Source organism: Aquarana catesbeiana, linkage group LG09, assembly GCF_042186555.1.
Source record: "Aquarana catesbeiana isolate 2022-GZ linkage group LG09, ASM4218655v1, whole genome shotgun sequence".
NCBI lineage: Eukaryota > Metazoa > Chordata > Amphibia > Anura > Ranidae > Aquarana > Aquarana catesbeiana.
In genome coordinates, this window is record NC_133332.1 from 60,271,742 (window position 1) to 60,296,991 (window position 25,250).

General features: G+C 43.0%; 1 protein-coding gene across 1 annotated transcript in view; it reads right to left on the reverse strand.

The window, feature by feature from the left end:
• Positions 1–1,698: 1,698 nt before the first annotated feature.
• LOC141107708 (cytochrome P450 2G1-like) overlaps positions 1,699–25,250 on the reverse strand; it is a 150,199-nt gene continuing 126,647 nt past the window's right edge. The window contains exon 9 of the mRNA XM_073598627.1: positions 1,699–2,009. Coding sequence (XP_073454728.1) covers positions 1,828–2,009 — 182 coding nt within the window. The 3' untranslated portion in view covers positions 1,699–1,827. The remainder of the gene's footprint in view (positions 2,010–25,250) is intronic.

Sequence of the window (25,250 nt, forward strand, 5' to 3'; positions counted from 1 at the left end):
TCTGAAGAGGAGCACAGACAGCAAAACAAATGTCACAGGGGTGATAACCCTTCCCTATGTTTTCCAAAAAGCTTAAAATAGATTTTTTGGCTGGAGCTAAATACTTTAAAAATGTACCAGTCCAAAATTACAAACAGATTCTACTTAACAACAAACCTACAGTCCCTGTCTTGTTTGCACCGCCTGTATACAGCTGTTCAGAAGGCCTGGGGCTCCACGCCTTTCCTTTTTTAATTTGGGTGCAGGGTTCCCCTTAATATCCATACAAGAGGTGCCCCTGATGATGTCATTTCTGCCGCAGGGTAAACACACAAGTACGTACTGCGCATGCGCAGACTTTCGATACTTAGTGGAGCCGGTTTTTAACCTCCTTGCAAGGAATACTTTTTATGGATGCCTGTTTGGCAAATTTTAAATAAAGGAAAGTCAAACTTCTCTGCACTATCGGAGTTTTTCTTTCTTTTTGACACTTATCACCGTTGGGAGCGGCTTCTTCCCATTGGATCGCTATTGGAGGCATTTGATGACCATCTGCTGTTACCTATTCACCATTTCCGGATGAGACCCATTCACTGAGAGGACAACACCTAAAGTTGAGGTCTTCTTCCCTTTTATTAAGGGCTGTCTGGTAAGCCTTTAATCTTCCTATTGTGACGGGCGTCTATTGCGGTGGAAGTCACGGATTCATTCATACAGCAAAGTCACAATAATTTGCATTTATGGACACATTGTTTTTCAAATCATGAAGCACGTTAATATTTAATGTGACAGGCGTTTGCGGTGGCTATAGCCGTGTATTTAACTTCATAGTGAATATTTTTTCTTATTACCCAGCTTGTCATTATATTTTGATTATGCATGGACATTATGTATGATTTATATTCATTTCACCATTAGTGGATCACTATGCACTGCGGTTTCTTTTGTTTAACAAATTTTTGTTGTACATCCAGCGCTGCACTTCTTTTTATACATATCCATACAAGACCCAAAGGGCCTGGTAATGGACTGGGGGGTTACCCATGCCGTTTGTCTCACTAATTTTTATCCATATTACCGGGACCCGACATTACATTAAAGCCGTAAGCAGTTTTAAATGACTTTTGTTCCTTTAAAAAAAGTCATTTTGTGCAGGGACTGTTCTAAGCACAGGAAACACGTGCCACAGACATATTATAGACACCCCCCCCAGGTATGATATTTAAAGGAATATTTCACTTTTTTTTTTACTTTAAGCATCAGTAAAATCACTGCTCCCGAAAAAACGTCCGTTTTTAAAACTTTTTTTTGCATTGATACATGTCCCCTGGGTTAGGACCCGGCTCCCCAAACCCTTTTTAGGACAATACCATGCAAATTAGCCTTTAAAATTAGCACTTTTGATTTTGAACGTTTGAGTCCCATAGACTTCAATGGGGTTCTAACGTTCGTGCGAAGTTTCGGTCTGTTCGCAGGTTCTGGTGCGAACCGAACCGGGGGTGTTCGGCTCATCCTTAACACTGGAACACACATCAGCTCACAGCAGGAGTACGGTGTGTCTCAATTCAGTTTTATGTCCAATTTCAGCCCGAATTTTGGGCTGAATTCGGACCTGAAATGGACCACAAGACGCACAAGGCTCCTGTGCAATTCGCACTGCTGCCGCTGCGGAGATGTGTGAACTGGCTCCATAGAGAGCCGGTCACAATCTCCTGCTATGCGAATTGAATGTGGAGAAACCTGCATAGGTGTGAACCCAGCCTACAAGTCACTATTACATTATTTTTCAGAATTGTAAAGTAATTGATGCTTTTGAACATGAACTCCATATCCAATAACAATGGTCCCTCAGCGAGGTACAGCCAACATCTCATATTCACGAGATCTGGAAGCATTGCTGTTGGGCTCAGGTGTAATTTCTATGTACTTTCTGTCCATGGTGGGTTTCAGAGTAAATCTTTGCAGAATGGTTGTAATAAAGAGGAACAGTTCCATGCGAGCCAGACCCTCTCCCAAACACACACGTTTTCCTAGGAAAGGGGAGAGAAAATACATCAAAAACTACTACTAACAGCATGCAATTTGGTAGAGTCTTAGACTGGTCATACACTATACAATTTTCTTATTCAATTTCCTATAGATTTACCTTAAACTATGTAGTGCAAGGGCCTGCCTGATAAAATACAAGTTGAAAGAGTTTAGGTTTGACCTCATATTATATGGTTTTGGTAAATCTAAAGGAAAGTTGAACAAGTAAATTGTATAGTGTATGGCCAGCCTTAGATAAGAGCTGGGTTAAGGGCAGCTGATACCCTATGCACAGCCTAACAATGGTGCCTCCATTGACCCTTCTGTCACTTTACTGACCTAATATTAAGGGGTTGATTTACTAAAACCTGAGGGTGCAAAATCTGGTACACCTCTGCATAGAAACCTTTCAGCTTTCATTTGTTTTTTGTCAAAGCTTAATTGAACAAGCTTAAGTTAGAAGCTGATTGGCTACCATACACAGCTGCACCAGATTTTGCACTCTCCAGTTTTAGTAAATCAACCCTTAAGTCTCAATGAGTCCTGAAAGTGAAATGAAAGTGTTAAAATGTATAAACCTTCTTATAAACTTCCAGCCAGTAGACAAAGGTAGATCAGCCCTATAGAAGTCTATGTGCTGTAATGTGCCTGTGCGGAATAAAGTAGAGTGACACCTACACTTGAGACATGAAGAGATGCTTTATTCAGTACAAATAAAAGTTACATGTCCACCTCCATGCTCACGCATTTAAGCCCTGTGTGAGGCTTGATCATAGCAATCAGAGGATGCTACACAGATCCTTTTTTCCCCCTGTAGCTGAATCAACAGGGGTAAGCAAAACAGCTTTATTCTGGACACAGAGAGGCAGGTAAATTACAAATTTGCAGTTATATCATTACAAACATATCAAATAAGGATACATAAAGGAAACAATTCAAGAGCCTGAGGCATGGTGTCCAAACTCACAAGACAATTACCACTTGCTGACAATCCCATAGTAAAAATACATCATTAATTTAATGGTAAATACCATTGTTATGGAAGCAGCTAGCTGAGCAGGTAGTTGAGTGAGGGCAAGATGGCCCCCACTCATCTATATGCTCTTGGAGGACCAGCGTGACCTCTGACGTCACTTCCGGGTCTCGGGCCAAAACAAATGATTTTTTTTTAAGTCAAAATGTAAAAATAGTTCTTTTTCTTTTGCATTTAAAGGTAAGTACGAGTTCTGGGGTCTTTTTGATATAATTCAATAATTCTAGTGCAAGACCTCCTCTGTAACTCTAAACAGTTAACCTGTAAAAAAATGTAAGCGTCACCTATGAAGATTTTTAGTACCATAGTTTGTTGCCATTCCACGAGCATGCGCAATTTTAAAGCATGACATGTTGGGTATCAATTTACTTTTAATCCTCTCTGAGCACACTTCTGAAAGTTGAAGACCACTTACCCGATAGCAAGGTTTTTCATTTGAGAAGGAATGTTGTGAGTTTGAATATTTTGCAAGCCACTGGATATTTTTCCCAGAGGGGGAAGGCATATATTGACCTGTGGACAGGTCTGAAGCTAAGGTGAGCATATATGTGGATTGGTGGTGGTTCACAAGGTGTTGGAGGTGAAGTACACAGGAGGATACAAGTGTTTGAGTTTCTACTGGTAACACGGACATTTGTAGAACTCCTAATAATATTGATGCACAAAAGACTGCAATATATAATTTTTCACAACATTTTTTCCTTGTCAAAAGAAGTTTATTGAGTATACAATGTTATAAAGATACATAAAGTAAGTTTACAAGGATCTATAAAGTAAGCTCATTGTTTTACAGTAGGGTTTATATAGGTAAATATCATGAAATTTCAAATATTAAACATTGGGTTCACGTAAACCTAAATTAAAGATATATATCATTTCCTTAGTTACTTTTGTAGGTATTTAAATGATTTATACCTACTATACATATTGTTTACAAGTAGAGTGTATATAGGTCAAATAAATTCTGATAATGAGCTTTAATCGTAAGATGGAGAAAAGGAAAGAGAAAGAAGAAAAAGGGTTGAAAGGTAGAGGTATGGTCCACAAGGTTGTCCCGCTCGTCAGTTTATTATTCTTTTTAGTTCTCTTTGAAGCCTTAGAATGGGTGTCTCTGTAAGTCATTTAATCCGTTACCATGGCAACAGGACAGAGTCATTGAAGTTTGACAGGAACTGTTGTTTTATCCAAGAATGCCAAAGTTTTTCAAATTTTGGAATTTGATTTTGATCGATGGCTACCATCTTAGCATGGGACATTGTATTATTCATTCTGTGAATTGTTTCTGCTAGTACCAATGTAGGAGATTTCCATGCCTTGGCCACTGTTTGTTTTGCAGCCGTTATTAGTTGGATCATAAGTTTGAATTGAGAGAGTGTTAACCATTCCGGTTTTAGATTAAGTAAAGTTAAATATGGATCTGGTTGTATTATTTTTTTAAATATTTTAGATGCAATCACGAAGACTTCCTTCCAGAAGATTTGGATTACTGGGCACGTCCACCATATGTGTAAATATGTGCCTATTTCTGGGCATCCTCGAAAACAAAGAGTTGAGGTATTAGGTGAATATTTTGCCACTCTAGCGGGTACAAGGTACCAGCGAGTTAGGACTTTATAATTTGTCTCCAGTGCTAAGATGTTGGGTGAAGATGACTTAGATGTGAGCCATATGTTAGACCAGTCCGTGTCTTCTAAAGTTCGTCCCAGGTCCTCCTCCCACCTCTGAACGTAAGAGGGTCTATTAAGATTTGGTACTCCATATAATTGATTATAAAGTGATGAAATTGTACCTTTAGCAAATGGATCTTTTGTACAGATTGATTCAAAAATGGATAATTGGGATAATGGTGTATCCCCCTTTAGGAATGATGTATAGAAATTTTTGATTTGGAGATATCTAAATATCTCAGAGTTTGGTAGATCATATTTTTCTCTAAGCGATGGGAATGAAAGGAATGATTTAGATGCTATGAAGTCATTTAGTGTCTGAATGCCTGATGTTGTCCAAGCTTTAAAAGAATTTGGGTAGATCCATGCCGGATAAAAGGCCGGATTTCTGATAAAAGAAAGGAGAGGATTGTGTGGAGATTGTAACTGATATTTGGTTTTTAGTTTATCCCAGAGAGATAAGAAGTGTTTAGTTATGGGATTATGAATTTTAAAGCGGTCTTTAGGATCAAGCCATAATAAATTTGATATTAATAGAGGGTCATTTTCTGAAGCCTCTATAAATACCCATAATGGGATTTCCTGTTTTGCATGGTATTTGGACAGACTGGCCAAATGTGCCGCTCTGTAGTAGTTAGTAAAATTAGGGTATCCCAGGCCTCCTTTATTTTTGGGAAGATGTAGTGTGTGTATAGGTATACGTGGTTTAGAAGAGCCCCATATAAACGAAGTTGCTCTTTTTTGTACTATTCTCAAAAAATAGGAAGGAATTGGAATAGGGAGGACTCTGAATAGATAAAGCAATTTGGGTAGAATAGTCATTTTGACTGCATTAATCTTCCCCATCCAGGATAAAGGAAGTTGCGACCATTGTTTTATTAGATTTGTGGTCTTAATACAGGAGGATAATTGGTTGAGAATAAGTCAGAATGAGAGGCTGTTAAATGAATTCCAAGATATGGGATTGATTTTTCTGCCCATGTGAATGGGAGTGCAGCCCTAGCCGGGATCAATTCCATGTTTGTGAGTGAAATATTAAGCACTAGGCATTTCTTAGGATTAATCATAAGGCCGGATAGGGCTGCAAATCCATCAAGAGCTGGTATTAAGTTAGGACCAGAGACCTGTGGTGATGATAGAAAAAGTAATATATCGTCTGCAAATATACATAATTTGTGTGTAATACCTCCTACTTCAATGCCAGTTATAGTTTGGTTTGTTCTGATATATTGGGCCATGGGTTCGAGTATAAGGGCAAATAATAAGGGAGATAATGGGCAACCCTGTCGGGTACCTCTTTCGATATTAAAGGCTTCAGATTTGTATCCAGCATATTTTATATAGGCTTTGGGTTTATTATATAATGCTTTGATCCATGTTAAAAAGTGGGGTCCAAAACCCCATTTTTGTAATGAATATTGCATATATTGCCAGGATACTGTGTCAAATGCCCTCTTAATATCGAGAGATAGAAAACATAAAGGGATTTTCCGTTTTTTAGCAATATGTGCCAATAACACTGCCCTGCGTATATTATCAAAAGAAAAAAGTCGGAAAAGATTCCAAAAAAGCAGTTTCTTCAATGAGGACACACTGATATTAAGCTTAACTATCTTTATTAGAAACCCTCAGGTAGACAAGTTCATATATAAACAGATTAACAATAATACAGAAATTAAAGATGAAAATAATCCTCCCTCCAGCTAGAATTAAAAATAAGACTGACGTCTTACATGGGACATTGGGTGGCCACCTTACCCTATATACACACCTCCATCAATCACTCGTCTTGCATACACATACAGACAAAAAGTCCTTGACCCGGGTCTTATTGAGTAAATATTGTTCAAATGTTGCTCAGATATATAAAGTAATAAAAGTAGAGTACCATGGGCATATACATAGGACAATTGACTGTATCAGAACTGCATAAAGGCGAGAAATCCACCCGTAGGATTGACTCGAATATATTGAACAGAGATCCATGCAGTATGGCGCTGTTAAGCACGGGGGTCAACATTTAGTGACATGACAGACCCAAGTCCATTGATGTTTTTACATAGGAAGACATGTAATATCGCTCACCATTTAGGCGTCTTGATCTGAATGTCTTGTGGTCCGCGGAGTAGCTGTGCTGACACCGTCTCCTGGCTTGTCAGTGAACCATGCTGATAGCCTTACACTTCCGGCAGTACTGATTCCTCCAGACTACGCTTACGGTAGATCGCCAGGTACAAGGGTAGTCAGCTGGGCTATGGCAATCAGCTAAGTAGGCAGTATTGTAGACAGCCACATGAGGAAGCAGCGGAGAAGCAGGATCGCTGTTTAAATTTAGCGGTATTGGTCCGTCCAGGGGTGGAGATGGACTGAGGTGGTTCCGGGCTATTTGGTGGGCATCCAGAGGTCCCAGCCACCACACAGGTGATGGCGTGATGCTTACGCGTTTCACCTGGTCACAGGTTTCCTCAGAGCATGTAATCGGAATTATATCGGATGCAATAATTTCTGGTATCATTCCTATTGTTAGAAAAATATGATCTATTCTGGTGAAGGTTTGATGAGGGTGCGAGAAATAAGTGAATTTCTTTTTCATTGGGTTACTTTCTCTCCATGAATCTACCAGATTGTATTTGGAAAGAAGTTGAGAAAAAGGTAATCTAGAGGTTATTTTGGATGATGTAAAAGGTGATTTATCTAGAAATGGGAGGAGGACCTGGTTCGAATCCCCACACATTATCACTGTTCCTATTTTGTGTGTATTAATCACTTGTAATATATGTGAGAGGAATGGTGTAGGTTGTTTGTTAGGAGCGTAGTAGGAAATCACCGTGATTGCTGTATCCATTATATAACCCATGAGTATCAGGTATCTACCTTCTGGGTCTTTAATTTCTGATGATAAGGTGAATGGTGTGGATCGGTGAAATGCAATTAGAGTTCCCCTTTGCTTGGTACAGGCAGAAGCCGTGTAAATTTGTTGATAAAAAGGAGAAATATATTTTGGAGTAGAATCTTTGGTGAAGTGTGTTTCTTGGAGGCATACTATGTGAGCCTTCTTGTTATGGAAAGTACGGAAGGCTTTGGTCCTTTTTTGAGGGACATTTATTCCCTGAACATTCAGGGAAAGTATATTCAGTGGTGCCATGGCAATAGATCAAATAGTTTTGACTTACTTTTTGTTATGCAGAGCTGACTGCGCAGATCAACCTGTGTGGACTGAAGAGATGAATAGATAGAAAAGAAACCAGTGAATTCTGGAGTAAAGAGTAAAAAAAAAACATATGAGACTAGATGATACATTGTATAAATTATTTTTTGCAAGTAATCACAATTTACCCGTAAAAGAGAATAAATATCTCTCTCAGGGGAATAAGTGCCTTCGTCACACTCCCACATAATATGGTTGGGAGAATGAGGAGGGCTAATGGGGGTACACGGATCTTCCGCTTACAGGAGAGAAGTGCTATGTCAAAAGACATCAAAATGATGTTTCATTAGTTGGAGTGCAGAATATAGTTTTTGTTGAAATTATTTATTCCAGGGTGGTTGTATATGGTTAGTCTTGCCCTAGGCTAAATAATTCAGTTAGAAAGGTATTGTTAATAACTTTGGTATTGATGAAGATAGTTTGAATTATTTTGGGATTTTAACCCTTTTAGAGTAAACAATTACATATTTTATTCATATGTAACTGTTTAGATATGTTAACTCATAAAATTGAGGTTGTATTGCTTCAGATTAGAATAAACAAAAACATAATTCTAGGAACTAGTTAGGTAATAATATTTGTTTTAAGAAAAGAAAGAAAAAAAAAAAAAAAAAAGCTTCCATTACTTCTGGATTATTGAACATATTTGTCCTAAAAAGTAATAAATCTATTTATTGTTATTACCTGATAATATATAACTGAACAAGAATTTCCTTATTTCACTTATATATTCTAAGGCTATATGAATCAGAAGTAATAAGAAATATAACTGGAATGTAACATGATCCTACACAGTGTGTGACTATCAGAATGCAGTTACATTCAGTTATAAATATAGGTTTTTTATAGAGAACCATCTCTTAGTATAATAAATGAAGAGATATCAGGAATTAGGATGTCAGTCCATTGAATCTTCTTGGTCCATGGATGATTTGGCATAACGGCCTCTTTTGTGAGAAGGATGATTCCCATTTTGTTCTGGAATTTTCTGGGTGCTGCCTGAAGGTGAAGATGATGCCATTCTTCTGCGTGTGGGAGTGTTGCTGCTTGTGGGTTCTGTCAGATTTAATTTTAAAAGGGTTTGTTGTAGTTCATCTGCTGATCTGCTTCTGTAAATTGTACCTTGGTAGTTAAATCTGACTGAAAAGGGGAAGCCCCATTGATACATAATGTTGTGGCATTGCAGTTCCATTAGTTGGGGTTTCATGGATCGTCTTTTAGTAATAGTAAGTTGGGATAGGTCAGCAAAAATTTGATAATTGTGTCCTTGAAAATTAAGTTCCTTTTTTTCTCTTGCAGCAATTAGTATTTGTTCTTTTGTTCTGTAATAATGAAATTTTGTGATTATATCACGTGGGGGTCCATCTTTCTTTTTGGCTGTGAGGGCTCTGTGTACTCTGTCCAGTTCTAAACGTTCAATAGGGATATCTGGCTTTAGTTCTTGTAATAGAGCAGTAATAGTAAATTGCAGGTCTGTCACAGTTTCAGGTATTCCCCTTATGCGCAAGTTTGAACGTCTGGCTCTATTTTCGTAATCTTCGAGCTTAGTTTGAAGTATTAAATTCTCTTTTTTTAATTGTTCCAATTCTGTTATATTTTCTTGGGTTGTAATTTCAATTTCATCCATTTTTATTTCTAAGGCTGTGGTGCTGTTTCCCAGCTCTCTTATTTCTTTGGTTAGGCTGTTTGTTATTTGGTCTGAGGTTTGTTTTAAAGCCTTATGAAGCATCTTTTCAAATTGTAATAATATTACTGGGGATACTGAGGAGGCTTGTGGAGAAGTTTGTGAGAGGATTTGTTCTGTATCTGACTCAAATGGAGAGTCTTGCTGTGACATTTTCTGTCTGTGAGAGCGCCCTGATGCTGTATATTGTGAGGTGACTGGAGCTGCTTCAGCTGCAGTGAGTGCCTGTGAGCTCTTTGTGAGGTGATTTTTATTTCTGCCACGGTTTCCTCTCAGTACCATATTTCCTGCCCAAACTTTCACAGTTTGTTCCCTGGGGCAAAAAGGTTCGAATGGATACCTTTTGAGCCTGCAGGCTCCGCTTTGTCCTTCTCTTCTCTCCTCAGCGGTGTGGAGCTCTAACAATGCATGTCTGCTCCGCTAGGCTCCGCCTCCTGCCCCCTCCTTTCACAACATTTTTTAATGGTATATGTAAAATTATTTTGTACGTATTTTGTGTTATTTTGAGCTTTTATTTATTTATGGGTCCTCACCATTATTTATAAGGGTTTTACCTTTATTTTACAAGTTGACAATTTCTTTTATTAACTTAATTTTGTAATTTTAGTAATAACTCTCTACACCATTCCACCACTGATCATTGGATATGTTAATGTCAATATACAGTATCAATGAGATCCCACGGGAGGGGGGGGGGGGGTTACACTATTGTTGTTATAGGGCAAGAAAGGTAGCGCTTCACAATTTTGTTTGCATATAGTTTCATAGTTGGTAAGGTTGAATAAAAACAATAGTTCATCCAGTTCAACCTGTATAGGTGTACGTGTGTCAGTGTCAATAGTCATTTACCATTTCCCTGTATGTTGTGTTCACTGAGATGCACATCCAAGAGTCTTTTAAAACTATTAGAACTCCCTGCTGACACAACCAGTTATCGCCCTGACAATAAAAAATCCCCCTGTGCAGCCTAACCTATACAGAACTGCATTATTTTAACTGACAATTGCGCAGTCATGCAATGCTGTACCCAAATAAAATGTATATCCTTTTTTTCCCACAAATAGAGCTTTTTTTTGGTGGCATTTGATCTGCATTTTTTATTTTTTGCGCTTTAACCGCTTGCCAACCGCCACGTGTACATTTATGTCGGCAGAATGGCGCGGCTGGGCAAATGGGCGTACCTGTACAACCCTGTAAATTTCACTCTGTGGCGGTGTACACGCGCCACCACGTGCTCCGTGATCACGCCCGCGGGTCCAGTGGACTCAATGTCTGCCGGTCTCCCAGCGATCGTGTCACAGAGAGGTAGAATGGGGAGATGCTATTGTAAACAAGGCATTCCCCATTATGCCTAGCGACAGGACAGTGATCTACTGCTCTCGATGACAGAGATCACTGTCCTGTGTGTTCAAGCCCAGCCCCCTCACAGTTAGAATCACTCCCTTGGACACACTTAACCCCTTCACCGCCCCTAGTGGTTAACCCCTTCACTGCCAGTGTCATTTACACAGTAGTCAATGCATTTTTATAGCACTGATTGCTGTATAAATGACAACGGTCCCAAAATAGTGTCAAAAATGTCCAATGTGTCTGCCATAATGTCGCAGTCATGATAAAAATCGCAGATCGCTGCCATTACTACTAAAAAAAAAAAAATAATAATAAAAATGCCATAAAACTATCCCCTATTTTGTAGATGCTATAAATTTTGCGCAATCCAATCAATATACGCTTATTGCGATTTTTTTTAACCAAAAATATGCAGAATACATATCAGCCTAAAATGAGGGAAAAAAAAATGTTATATATTTTTGGGGGATATTTATTACAGCAAAAAGTAAACAATATTGCTTTTTTCAAAATTGTCACTCTTATTTTGTTTATAGTGCAAAAAATAAAAATTGCAGAGATGATCAAATACCACCAAAAGAAAGCTCATTTGTGGGAAAAAAAGGACGTCAATTATGTTTGGGTACAACGTCGTACGACCGCGCAATTGCCAGTTAAAGCGACGCAGTGCCGAATCGCAAAGAATGGCCCCGACATTGAGCAGCCAAATCCTCCAGGGTTGAAGTGGGTAAATAAAAAAAATAAGGCAGACAATTTTGAAAAAAGCCCAACATTTTTTACTTTGTGCTATAAAAAACATCCAATAAAAAAATGTAAAAAATCTAATATCTTCATCCATTCAGGCCAATATGTATTCTGCTACATATTTTTGGTAGAAAGATCTCAATAAGCATTATTTTTTATTGAATGGTTTGCACAAAAGTTATAGCGTCTACAAAATATGGGATATTTTTATGTATTTATTTTTTACTAGTAATGGCGGAGATCAGCAACTTATAGCGGGACTGCAATATTGTGGTGGATGATCTGACACTACCTGACACTTTTGACACTTTTTTGGGAACCAGTGACACTAATACAGTGATCAGTGATAAAAATATGCACTGTCACTGTTCTAATATCACTGGAAAGAAAGGGGTTAACATCGAGGGTGATTAAGGGGTTAATTGTGTGCCCAACATGCGTTACTGTGTGTGCTGTGTGCTGTTTTTTTTTTTTTTTTTTTTTTCCATAAAGATTTTATTGTGAAGAGAAAAATATATCACATACAGAAATCGTACATAGAATCTTGTACAAAAGTCATTTAGCTTAAAGAACAAATAACATTAGATTCATATGTTTTCCAACAAAATGTTAGTAGGCGGTTGATCTGGAGAGAGATTTATGTTAATGTTGGAAGCAAAAACGTGGAATTTCTCGACAAGATGTTATATTCCAGCGCCGAGCTCCCCCCACTCACATCATCATTCGGCGAGTATTAAGGGGAGAGCCGAGCACCGGGCCAGTCCCGGGTAAGGGTTCAGAGAACGTCGAGACCCCTCCGGGCATAAATGTTAAATGTCTCGAAGTTCCCGGATCGACAAGTGGGTGCCCTCATCAAAGGGCCTAGTATACATAAGACCACTGTACAATGGTTGCAAACTAAAGAAGGGAGAATAGAATAGTCTAAAAAGAAAAGAGAAGAGGAAAGGAGAGGAGAAAAGGGAAAGGGGGTAGTGAAGGAGGGGGAAGAGGGAAGAGGGAGGGAAAAAAAAAAAGAAAAGCGGGGAAAGAAGGGATGGGGGGAGTACTCAAGAGAATAAGGGTGGAGTTCTTTGAGGTGAAAGAGTAAAATAGTAAAGAGGGGACAGGATGAAAAGGTGGGTAGACCCCCAGGATTGTAGATGTGGGAGCCTAAAGTGAATCATGGGTTAAAGAGAGTCGTATTAGGTAGGAAGGAAAGGGGAAAGGGTTTAGTGTGATGAATGAGGTGTATATTAAAGAAAAGAGGGGGTAGAGAGGGTTACGTTTGGAAGTAAGGCAAATGACAATAGAAGAGGGTGGCTCCGGGGTGTAACCAAGTCCTCCCCCCCCCAAACCCTACAGGAGAGGCACCAGCAGGGGTGCCTTCCTGAATGAACACGGTTATGTTTGTGTGGAGGCTCGTGGAAGGTATTGGCGGTATCTCTCAGTGGTCGTGAAGTGTATCCAACAGGACCATGTGGCCGTGAACTTCTGAGTCCTATCCTGAGAAACGTGAATGAGCTCTTCCATGTCTTTCGTTTTGGAAATTCTTGTACACCATTCACCAATTGATGGAACCGATGTCGATTGCCAGTGTTTAGGGATGCATAATCTAGCAGCATTCACCAGATGCATCGCTAGGGATTTGAAGTAGTTTCGTTTGGATAATGAGGTATGGTGTAGAAGGTATTGGGCTGGGGTATAGTCAAGAGTAAATGTGGTAATTTGTGTTATTAATTTGTGAACCTCCTTCCAAAAGGGCTGGAGGATTTCGCAGTCCCACCATATGTGGAGCATTGTACCCACCTCCGCTCCACAACGCCAGCAAGTGTTGGGGATAGTGGATTTGAATTTGTGAAGTCTAGAGGGGGTTCTATACCACCTAGTAGCTATCTTGTATCCATTTTCTTGTGTAGTTACATTCAGAGAACCTTTGTGTATGTACTCATGGACCTTATTCCATTCCTCATTAGTTAAGGGTGTCGGAAGGTCTCTGTTCCATGCACTCTGAGAAGGTGAGATTGTGGGTGTCAAGGGGTCATTTAGCAGAGTGTACAGAAGAGAGATGAGGTGTCTTTGTGGGATTTTACGGTGACACAGGGTTTCAAACTGAGTGAGCTGTTTAATCCCGTGGGTTTGATTGGCGTGGGATTCCAGAAAGTGTCTGATTTGCCTGTAAGTCCAGAAGGAAAATGCAGAGGTTTTGGATATTTCTATAAGTTTTTCATGGGGCATGATTTTCCCATCCTGATAGAAGTGCATGATTAGAACGTCTTCATGTGGCCATTCTTTCTGTAGAAAGTTAGTGTGGGAGCCTGGGGGGAAATCAGGATTTCCTCTCAAGGAAGTTAAGGGGCCCGGGATTGAGGCTAAGTTCCCCTTAAGTGATGCTTTTTTGAATGCTAATAGGGATGGATAGATTAGTGGGTGTGTCATTATTGATTGTGGCCAGTGCTTAGGGGGTAACCATGGGATTAAGTGTAAAGGAAGATGTGACACAGCATTTTCTAGGGGAATCCAGGATTTCTTAAGGGAGTGGATATTCCAATCCGCTATCCTCGTGAGATGGCTTGCACTATAGTATTTGTTCAGATCCGGCAGTCCTATTCCGCCCCTGGATTTGGGTAAGGTGAGTCTAGAATATTTAATGCGGGGGGGGGAGTCCCTCCATAAAAAAGTTGAGCATATTTTTTGATATGTTGTGAAAAAGTTAATTGGTAGGGCTATAGGTATTGTTTGTATGAGGTAAAGAAGGCGCGGTAAGATAAGCATTTTAATTAAAGCTGCTCGTCCAAACCAGGAAACATTTAACGTCTTCCATTCCTTAAGGAAATTTTGGGCTTTAAGAAGAGCTACCTGGAAGTTCAGTGTGTATAGGTTTGATAAAATGGGTGGGATTTGTATTCCCAGGTAGGTGAGGGCATTTTTTTGCCATTGAAACGGAAAGGATTCCTGGCAGCTTGTCACTTCTTGGGGGGGAAGTGAGATATTCAGGGCCTGTGATTTAGTGTGGTTGATCTTTAAGTTGGATATTTTGTTAAAGAGATCGATTTCCTGTAGAAGATTTGGGAGAGAGACACGGGGAGCTTGTAGTGAGAGTAAAATGTCGTCGGCGAATGCCGCAACCTTGTACTCTCTCCCTTTTACCACAATACCCCGAATATCAGGATTGTTTCTTAGTTTGTTGAGGAAGGGCTCTAAAGTGAGGATATATAGAAGTGGTGATAGGGGGCATCCCTGACGTGTCCCGTTCTTGACCGAGAAGGCGCCCGACAGGAGGCCGTTAACTCTAACTGCAGCGGAGGGACCAGAGTACAGGGCCATAATAGAGGAAAGCATACGGTTTCCGATCCCAATCGCCGAGAGAGTTTCGTACATGTAGTCCCAGGCCACCCTGTCAAACGCCTTCTCGGCGTCTAGAGAGAGAAGAAAGCCCTGGGTTTTAGTGGCCGTAATCCAGTGGTGTAAATTTAACGTGCGGATTACGTTGTCTCGGGCTTCTCTACCCGGGACAAACCCTACCTGGTCCAGGGATATAAGGTTTGGTATTAAGGGGAGTAGTCTAATAGCAAGGATTTTTGCGTACAATTTGATGTCTACGTTTAATAGGGATATTGGCCTGTAGTTCGCGACTAATGAAGGATCTTTACCCTCTTTTGGTATGACCGTGATATGGGCCATTAGCATTCTGGAGGGATCAAATTGGGCATCAGCTAATGTGTTGAATGTGGCTAAGAGTGTAGGGGAAAGAATGTCTGCGAATGTTTTATAGTATTGGAGAGTGTATCCGTCGGGACCAGGGCTTTTGCCAAGTTTCATTTGTTTAATTGCCACAGCAATTTCAGTTAAAGATATGGGTTTATCAAGTTCTAGTTTAAGTTGGGGTGATATAGGCTTGGGGCTATATTTGGAGAGGAAGGATTTAATGAGGTCAGATCGGGTTTTCTGTGCGTTTTGAGACCTTTGATCAGGACTAGGGATGAGCCGAACACCCCCCGGTTCGGTTCGCACCAGAACCCGCGAACGGACCGAAAGTTCGCACGAACGTTAGAACCCCATTGACGTCTATGGGACTCGAACGTTCGAAATCAAAAGTGCTCATTTTAAAGGCTAATTTGCATGGTATTGTCCTAAAAAGGGTTTGGGGACCCGGGTCCTACCCCAGGGGACATGTATCAATGCAAAAAAAACTTTTAAAAACGGCCGTTTTTTCGGGAGCAGTGATTTTAATGATGCTTAAAGTAAAAAAAAAAAAGTGAAATATTCCTTTAAATATCGTACCTGGGGGGTGTCTATAGTATGCCTGTAAAGTGACGCGTGTTTCCCATGTTTAGAACAGTCCCTGCACCAAATGTCATTTTTAAAGGAAAAAATCTCATTTAAAACTGCTTGCGGGTTTAATGTCATGTCGGGTCATGGCAATATGGATGAAAATCAGTGAGACAAACGGCATGGGTACCCCCCAGTCCATTACCAGTCCCTTTGGGTCTTGTATGGATATTAAGGGGAACCCCGCACCCAAATTAAAATAAGGAAAGGTGTGGGGCCACCAGGCCCTATATACTCTGAACAGCAGTATACAGGCGGTGCAAACAAGACAGGGACTGTAGGTTTGTTGTTAAGTAGAATCTGTTTGTAATTTTGAACATTTTTAACGTGTTTAGCTCCAGCCAAAAAATCTTTTCTAAGCTTTTTGGAAAACATAGGGAAGGGTTATCACCCCTGTGACATTTGTTTTGCTGTCTTTCCTCCTCTTCAGAAGATTTCACCTCACTTTTTTGTCCCAATGAAAAATGTTTTTTGAAAATTTGGGTTTTTTTGTGGAACAAGGATTGGAAAGCATCAGTGGAAAGGAGAACTTGTTTTCCCATATTAACTCTTACAGGAGAGAATTTCCCTTCCTAGGGGTAGATTTCATCTCACTTCCTGTTGTCTCCTTCCGTTTGCAAGTAGGAGTCGTTTGTAAGTTAGATGTTTGAAAGTAGGGTCCTGCCCTATATACTCAGCAGAAATTTGGGCCTTAGGTGTTGCTGTGGCCACAACACTGTAAGCCCTCACAGGGCCCTGCTGTGAAATATTAGATCAAGAATTGTAATTACATGCCCCTGTTGAACAGGAGCTGAAAAATTAGGCCTTAGGCACTGGTGCTGGTGCCACAACACTGCAACCCCTCACAGACACTCTAGTTGGAACGCAGGAACGAGCCCTGCTGCAAATTATTGCTTCAAAAATTGTAATTACACGCCCCTGTTAGACAGGGGCAGAAAAATTGGGCCTTAGGCACTGGTGCTGGTGCCACAACACTGCAACCCCTCACAGACACTCTAGTTGGAATGCAGGAACGAGCCCTGCTGCAAAGTATTACATCAAAAATTGTAATTACACGCCCCTGTTAAACAGGGGCTGAAAAATTGTGCCTTAGGCACTGGTGGTGGCGCCCAGAACCAAAAATGTTCTTACAAGCTATCAGCGTGATGATTGAGGAGGAAGAGGATAATTACTCAGGGATAGTCACTCAGCATCAGCATAGGCAGTCTTTGAAGGGATCTGAGATTTCAAAAAAAATTATTCGGTTACATCAGCATCAGGTGCTTGGTAGCTGGTGGTGATCCAAGACTCATTCATTTTTATGAAGGTCAGCCGATCGACCGAGTCGGTGGACAGACGCACCCTGTGATCGGTTACCACGCCTCCAGCAGCACTGAATGTGCGTTCCGAAAGAACGCTGGATGCAGGACAGGCCAGTAGCTCAATTGCATACTGTGCAAGCTCTGGCCAGTGATCCATCCTCAAGACCCAGTAACCCAGAGGATTTTCGGTGGGAAAGGTGTCCAAGTCTGATCTTGCCCCTAGGTATTCCTGCACCATGTAAAACAGACGCTGGCGATGGTTGCTGGAACCGATCATACCTTGGGGCTGCGGACCAAAAAATTGTCTGAACGCATCGGTCAGACGGCCACCTTCTCCACCGCTCCTTCTTTGACTGACCGAAGCCTCAGCAACACGTTGTCCAGAAACAGGAGTTTGTAACCTCCCAGTCTCTGGGAACGCGTTGCACAGACCTTTCTGCAAGGCCTCCCGAAGATGTTTCATCCTCTGCTCCCTCTGCGATGGCAAGATAAGGTCCGCAACCTTACCCTTGTAACGTGGATCAAGGAGGGTTGCCAGCCAGTATTGGTCCTTCTCCTTGATACCACGAATACGAGGATCCTTACGCAGGCTTTGCAGGATCAGGGAGGCCATGCAGCGTAGGTTTGCTGAGGCATTCGGTCCGGAGTCCTCTGGGTCACTAAGAACGACATGGTCCGCAGCCACCTCCTCCCAGCCACGTACAAGTCCATGTGTTTCTTGGGACTGATCCCTTAAAGACTGCTGCTGATGCTGAGTGCCAGGCTCCACCTCCATACTGACACAATCTTCCTCCTCCTCCTCTTCCTCCTCGTCCTCTTCCTGTGTGATCGGCGGGCACGCAGGAACACTGTCTGGATAAAGGGGGCCTTGAGAGCTAAGGAAGTCCTCCTCTTCCTGCCTCTGTTCTGCCTCAAGTGCCCTGTCCATTATTCCACGCAGCGTGTGCTCCAACAGGTGGACAAGGGGGACAGTGTCACTGATGCATGCACTGTCACTGCTCACCATCCTCGTGGCCTCCTCGAATGGTGACAGGACAGTGCATGCATCCCTGATCATGGCCCACTGGCGTGGGGAAAAAAAACCAAGCTCCCCTGACCCTGTCCTGGTGCCATAGTCGCACAGGTACTCATTGATGGCCCTCTGCTGCGTGTGCAGCCGCTGCAGCATGGCCAACGTTGAGTTCCACCTGGTGGGCATGTCACAGATTAGGCGGTTCTTGGGCAGGTTAAACTCCTTTTGGAGGTCCGTCAGCCGAGCACTGGCATTATATGACCGGCGGAAATGCACACAGACTTTCCTGGCCTGCCTCAGGACATCCTGTAAGCCCGGGTACCTGCCCAAGAACCGCTGCACCACCAAGTTAAGGACGTGAGCCAAACAGGGCACATGGGTCATTTGTCCCTGTCGGAGGGCAGAGAGGAGGTTGGTGCCATTGTCGCAAACCACCATTCCTGCCTTAAGTTGGCGTGGCGTCAACCACCTCTGAACCTGCCCCTGCAGAGCTGACAGAACCTCTGCCCCAGTGTGGCTCCTGTCCCCCAAGCACACCAGCTCAAGCACCGCATGGCATCTTTTGGCCTGCGTACTTGCGTAGCCCCTTGAACGCCTACGGAGCACCGCTGGTTCCGAGGAAGAGGCCATGGAGGAAGAAGAAGAGGAGGGGGTGGAGGAGAGAGGTGTGTCACAATCAGCATTTTGGAGGCGTGGTGGCGGAACAACCTCCAACACTACTGCACCTTGTCCTGCATCCTTCCCAGCTGCCAGCAGAGTCACCCAATGCGCCGTGAAACTTAGGTAACGTCCCTGTCCATGCCTGCTGGACCATGAGTCAGCGGTAATATGCACCTTACCGCTGACCGCCCTGTCCAGCGAGGCATGGACATTGCCTTCCACATGCCGGTAGAGAGCCGGAATCGCCTTCCGTGAGAAAAAGTGGCGTTTGGGTACCTGCCACTGAGGAACCGCACATTCCACAAACTCACGGAAGGGGGCAGAGTCTACCAACTGAAAAGGCAGCAGTTGAAGTGCTAGCAATTTTGCCAAGCTAGCATTCAACCGCTGGGCATGTGGATGGCTGGGAGCAAACTTCTTTCGGCGGTGCAGCAGCTGGGGCAGGGAAATTTGCCTGGTACAATCTGACGTCGGTGTACCAAAAGCAGATTGCCCACAAGTACTTGGCTGTGACACACCTAATTCTACACCTTCATTCCTCTCACTGCAGGTCTCAGAGAGGACTGAAGGTCTAGTGGGGTTGGAAATCTCAGCTGATGAGGAGCAAGGAGAGATCCTCTTTGTTCTTTGGTGTGGGTCTTTTAGATACGCTTGCCAACGAACTGCATGGCAGGTCAACATATGTCTGGTCAAGCATGTGGTACCCAAGCGGGAGATATTTTGGCCACGCGAGATACGCTTGAGACATATGTTGCAAATAGCAGCGGTGCGATCTGATGCACTCGTCTCAAAAAAGGCCCACACCAAAGAACTTTTTGAATAACGCGCAGAGACTGCAGCGCCCTGCACATGTGGAGCTTTGGGGTGTGATGCAGTCAATGTGCTGCCCTTAGGCTGGCCCCTGGAGGGCATCCTGCCTCGTTGGTGATGTGCTGCCGCCTCCTCCTCCTCCTCCTCCTCCTCCTCCTCCTCCTCCTCTCTCCTATCAGGCACCCACGTTGAGTCAGTGACCTCATCATCCCCTCCCTCCTCATCACTGGAGCAAACCTGGCAGTATGCTGCAGCAGGGGGAGCATGACTGCCAGATTGCTGTCCTTCTTGGGCACCCCCTCTGTCCGCGCTCATGTTACTGCCTTCATCGAGCTCAGTATCGTCATCAGAGCCTTCCAAACGCTGGGCATCCTCCTGGAGCATGTACCCAACACTGTGGTCAAACAGTTCGAGGGAATCCTCATGAGGACATGGTGGAGCTAGGGAAGGAGTCACTGATGACATTGAGCTGAGGGAAGAGGCCGCTGCTTTGCCAGACAAAGCACCCTGGGCATGGGTGAGAGAGGATGAGGAGGATGAGGACGGCTTGGTCATCCACTCGACCAAGTCTTCCGCATGTTGCGGCTCAACATGGCCAGCTGCCGAAAAAAAGGCCAAGCGTGTCCCATGGCCACGTGCTGATGAGGATGCACCGTCTCCACGACCAGCACTAGACACAGAGCCTGCTTGCCCTCTCTTATTGGCTTGTGACTGTCTGCCTCTCCTTCTTGGCCTTCCAGACATACTAATGGCCTGTAGCTGCACTAAGCTGGGATAGAACACCTGTAATTTTCTTCAAGTAGCTTTATATACTGTAACCAGACAAGCCTGCCTGTCAGTAGGAAGATAACAGGAACGGATCTAGCTGAACACTGTGAGCAGGACGCACTGTACTAAATGTAAATAGTCTAGCTGCCTGACCGTGGTACTAATAGGATCAAATAGAACACCTGTAATTTTCTTCAGGTAGCTTTATATACTGTAACCAGACAAGCCTGCCTGTCAGTAGGAAGATAACAGGAACGGATCTAGCTGAACACTGTGAGCAGGACGCACTGTACTAAATGTAAATAGTCTAGCTGCCTGACCGTGGTACTAATAGGATCAAATAGAACACCTGTAATTTTCTTCAGGTAGCTTTATATACTGTAACCAGACAAGCCTGCCTGTCAGTAGGAAGATAACAGGAACGGATCTAGCTGTACACTGTGAGCAGGACGCACTGTACTAAATGTAAATAGTCTAGCTGCCTGACCGTGGTACTAATAGGATCAAATAGAACACCTGTAATTTTCTTCAGGTAGCTTTATATACTGTAACCAGACAAGCCTGCCTGTCAGTAGGAAGATAACAGGAACGGATCTAGCTGAACACTGTGAGCAGGACACACTGTACTAAATGTAAATAGTCTAGCTGCCTGACCGTGGTACTAATAGGATCAAATAGAACACCTGTAATTTTCTTCAGGTAGCTTTATATACTGTAACCAGACAAGCCTGCCGGTCAGTAGGAATTTAACAGGAACGGATCTAGCTGAACACTGTGAGCAGGACGCACTGCACTAAATGTAAATAGCAGGAACGGATCTAGCTGAACACTGTGAGCAGGACGCACTGCACTAAATGTAAATAGTCTAGAAGATAACAGGAACGGATCTAGCTGAACACTGTGAGCAGGACGCACTGCATTAAATGTAAATAGTCTAGATAGAAGATAACAGGAACGGATCTAGCTAAACTGAATACAGTGTATATATATATATGCAACACCTGGGATGCATATATATACACAATACACTGTAAGTGCAGCTAACTGACTGACTGTTCTGCCTAATCTATCTAACTCAAATCAAATGACACTGTCTCTCTCTCTCTCTATCTCTCAGCACACCGCACACCGGAACACACACTACACAGGGCCGCCGTGCAGGCGGCCTTATATAGTGTGGGGTGTGTACTAAATGCCCTGAGCCGTAATTGGCCAAAGCCACCCTGGCTTTGGCCAATTACAGCTCTCTCTACTGACAGCGCTGTGATTGGCCAAGCATGCGGGTCATAGTGCATGCTTGGCCAATCATCAGCCAGCAATGCACTGCGATGCCGCAGTGAATTATGGGCCGTGACGCGCCACACGAATTTAGCGCGAACGGCCCATAACGTTCGCAATTCGGCGAACGATCGAACAGCCGATGTTCGAGTCGAACATGGGTTCGACTCGAACACGAAGCTCATCCCTAATCAGGACATAAGTTATATAGTTTTGAGTAAAAAGTCTCAAATTCTCTAGCTATTTCCTCGTTCTTGACCATGAGATCCCCCTTGGAATTGCGTAGGTGATGTATTCTGGTAGAGGTTTTAGAGGATTGGACCGAACGTGCCAGCAGGCGACCACACTTGTTCCCTTGCTCGTAAAAGATTCTCTGGGAGAGAATGTAGCGTCTACTAGAGCGTCTGTCCAGTTCTATTTTTAAGAGAGAGCGTGCGTGGGATAGTTCTTGTAAAGTGGCGGCTGCTTGTGTCTGTTTGTGTGCTCTTTCCAGGGATTTAATAGTTCCGATAAGTGAGTTAATAAGTTCTTGGTTCCGTTTTTTGGTTTTAGCTGCCAGTGACATCAGCTCCCCCCGGACCACACACTTATGAGCTTCCCATAGGGAGATAGGAGATATTTCAGGTGACGCATTCTCAGCAAAGTAGTTGAGGATGCATGTGCGTATGTGATCTAGGGAGACCGGATCCCCCAGCAGTGAAGGGTTAAATCGCCATACTTTAGTTCGGGGGTGGATTTCAGGGAAGGTTAAAGTGACCGTGATGGGGTGGTGGTCTGATAAAAACATGGGTTCTATCGTAGACTGATTTAAAAAAGAGAGATCGGATTGGGAGAGGAAAAAATAGTCTATTCTGGAATATTTTTGGTGTGGGGCAGAGAAAAATGTGTAATCTTTTACTGTGGGTGATAGTGTGCGCCATGTGTCATGAAGAGTCAGGTTTTGCAATTGGGTTTTGATCTGGCGTAGGGCCTTGTATGTTAGGGCAGAAGAGCCTGATGATGAGTCCATTAGTGGATTTAGGGGTACGTTGAAATCTCCTCCAAGGAGAACTAATCCTTCCTGGAAGGTTGTCAGTCGGTCGCAGATGTCTCTGAAGAAGGAGACTTGATGTTCATTGGGACAATAGACGTTTGCCAATGTGATTGGTTTATTTGCGTATTTCCCTTTAAGGAAGATATATCTACCCGCCGGGTCAATTAATGAGTCTGAGAGTAAAAAGTTTGCGTGTTTGGAGATTAATATTGAGACACCTTTCGTTTTGGCATCTGGGTTAGTGGCGTGGTGAGCTATACGATATGTATTGTTGGTAAGCTTAGGTATTGTGTCGGAGCGGAAGTGGGTCTCTTGCAAAAAAATAAAATGGGCTTTATGTTTAGAGAGAGATGTCAAGACCTGGGAGCGTTTCTCAGGAAGGTTAAGACCTTTCACATTGAGGGATATACATTTTAGCGTTAATGAAAGATCAGGTAATGATTGTGAGTGCATGGTTATACACTTGTTTGCTTCTGGGGGTCAGGCCCTACCAAAGTGCAATTCGGTAAGTCGTGGAGGATAATGTGGGAGGGTTGTCAGGGGGGGGGCTGAACAGGGTTAGTGAACCCCCGGAGCCAAGAAGCCGAACAAAAAAGAGAGAAAAATAGCAAAGGGAGGGAGAAGAAAAAGGAGGGGGAAGAGAAGAGAAGAGAGGGAGAGGAGGGATGCAGAGAAATAAAGTAAAAGTTGGTTTAGAGTGTAGGGAGCAACGAAGGAAGGGAACGAGAAAAGGAAGTGGTAAGAAGAGGAGGAGAGAAAAAAGAGGAGTAAGTAGGGTAAAATAAGACAAGGGAGAAGGTAGGAATCGATTAGGGAGGATACACCAGAGGCGAGGTTTAGAAAATCTGCCTCGCCTAGGGGGAGAAAAAAGGAGTTCTGGAGTATCAGCTGGTGTCCTTAGGGACTTGCTGTGTGGGGGAGCGAGAAAAGACGGGGAACCTCGATCGGGTGTGGATCGGGGGACAGATCCGCCTCTCTGCTTAAGTGGAGAAATATAAGTTGAAGGTTTATAGTTTTGTGTTTATGTGATTTTAAGGGGGAGCCCACCTAACATTATATTCTACTATTGAACCACCGGTGTCACGGTAAAGTGATCCGTGAATAGAAACATAATACAATCCTCAGAAAAACAAAAACTTAATACAACATAGTAGAGGTAACCTATAGGTTGTATCCGTTACCTAATCAGCCATGTATTGAGCTTATCCAACATAGAGGAGAAAATAACAGTGTAATCCCCCTAGAACAGACCTAAAAATAATAACAAGAATACTGATAACCGCTATCCGGTGCACATTGTGGGAGATATATCGAACATAAATTTTTCCCTGCTAGGCGGAGAGCTAATCACTATCTTTAGAGGTGAGAGCTAGAATGGCAGTTCTCGTGAGGGGGGTCAAGGGTGAGGGTGGAGGAGGGGAGGGCTGGATGGGTGGGGGGAATATGATGTAGGGGGCGTTGGGAGGAAGAGGGAAGGAAGGAAGGAGGGAAAGGGAGGATGGATGGTGTGGGACAGGGGATACTAAAAAGAAAGAAGAAAAAAAAATTTTTATCCACATTTGAACGTCAGGATCATAATGCGCGATCAAGAGGTTGTAAGGTTATAGCTTATTAGATACCCCCTATGGGGAACCCATTCATCAGGTAGAGCTTATTGTATGTGTTCTAGTTCCTGTGATAGGTGGATAGCTCACTGAGGACCAGGGACGTCCGGGTTAGTGAAAACTCTCCTACCCACTACAAGTGTAGGTTGCGTGGGAAGTGGTTAAAATCAAAGTGAAAGGTTGGAACCCCCCTAAGGGGCTCTTCGGATCGGGTAAGGACCCCGTCCCTGGTGGTCAGGATAGTCATGCGTTTACCTTTGCTAAATACATAAAATCGTTTACCTTAATGATATCGCTCTTTAACCATTGTTTTTAACTGTTAATGATATACATGCTTTATCTTCTATTGTGGATAATGAAGGAGTACTCAACCTTATCTTATGGAGGTAGAGGGAAGGCAGACCCCAGTCTGTTCTGTAGGCTATTCGAGTTAAGTGATTCTGGGGTGTGTGCATTTGTGGAAAAGATCGGTAAGGTCTGCTGTACCTCCACCCCCGGCAAGATTACTCAAGGCCTAAAAAGAACAGAAGAAAAAAAAAAAAAAAAAAAAAAAAAAAAAAAAGGGGGAGGGGGGAGGGGGGGATTTGAGGATCTGATCTTCTGAGTCCTGAATGTCATTTTCCAGAGGGAGACTTGACCAGTTTGTGAGGCGTGAGAAAGTGCCTGTATCTCATACAAGGGAAAAATCGGGTAGGGGCGAATCGGGTGAGAAATGTCAGGGGATAACAAGTAGTTGCATTCCTGATGTATAGCTTAAAGCACGATAGGAGATCAGGGGGAAGT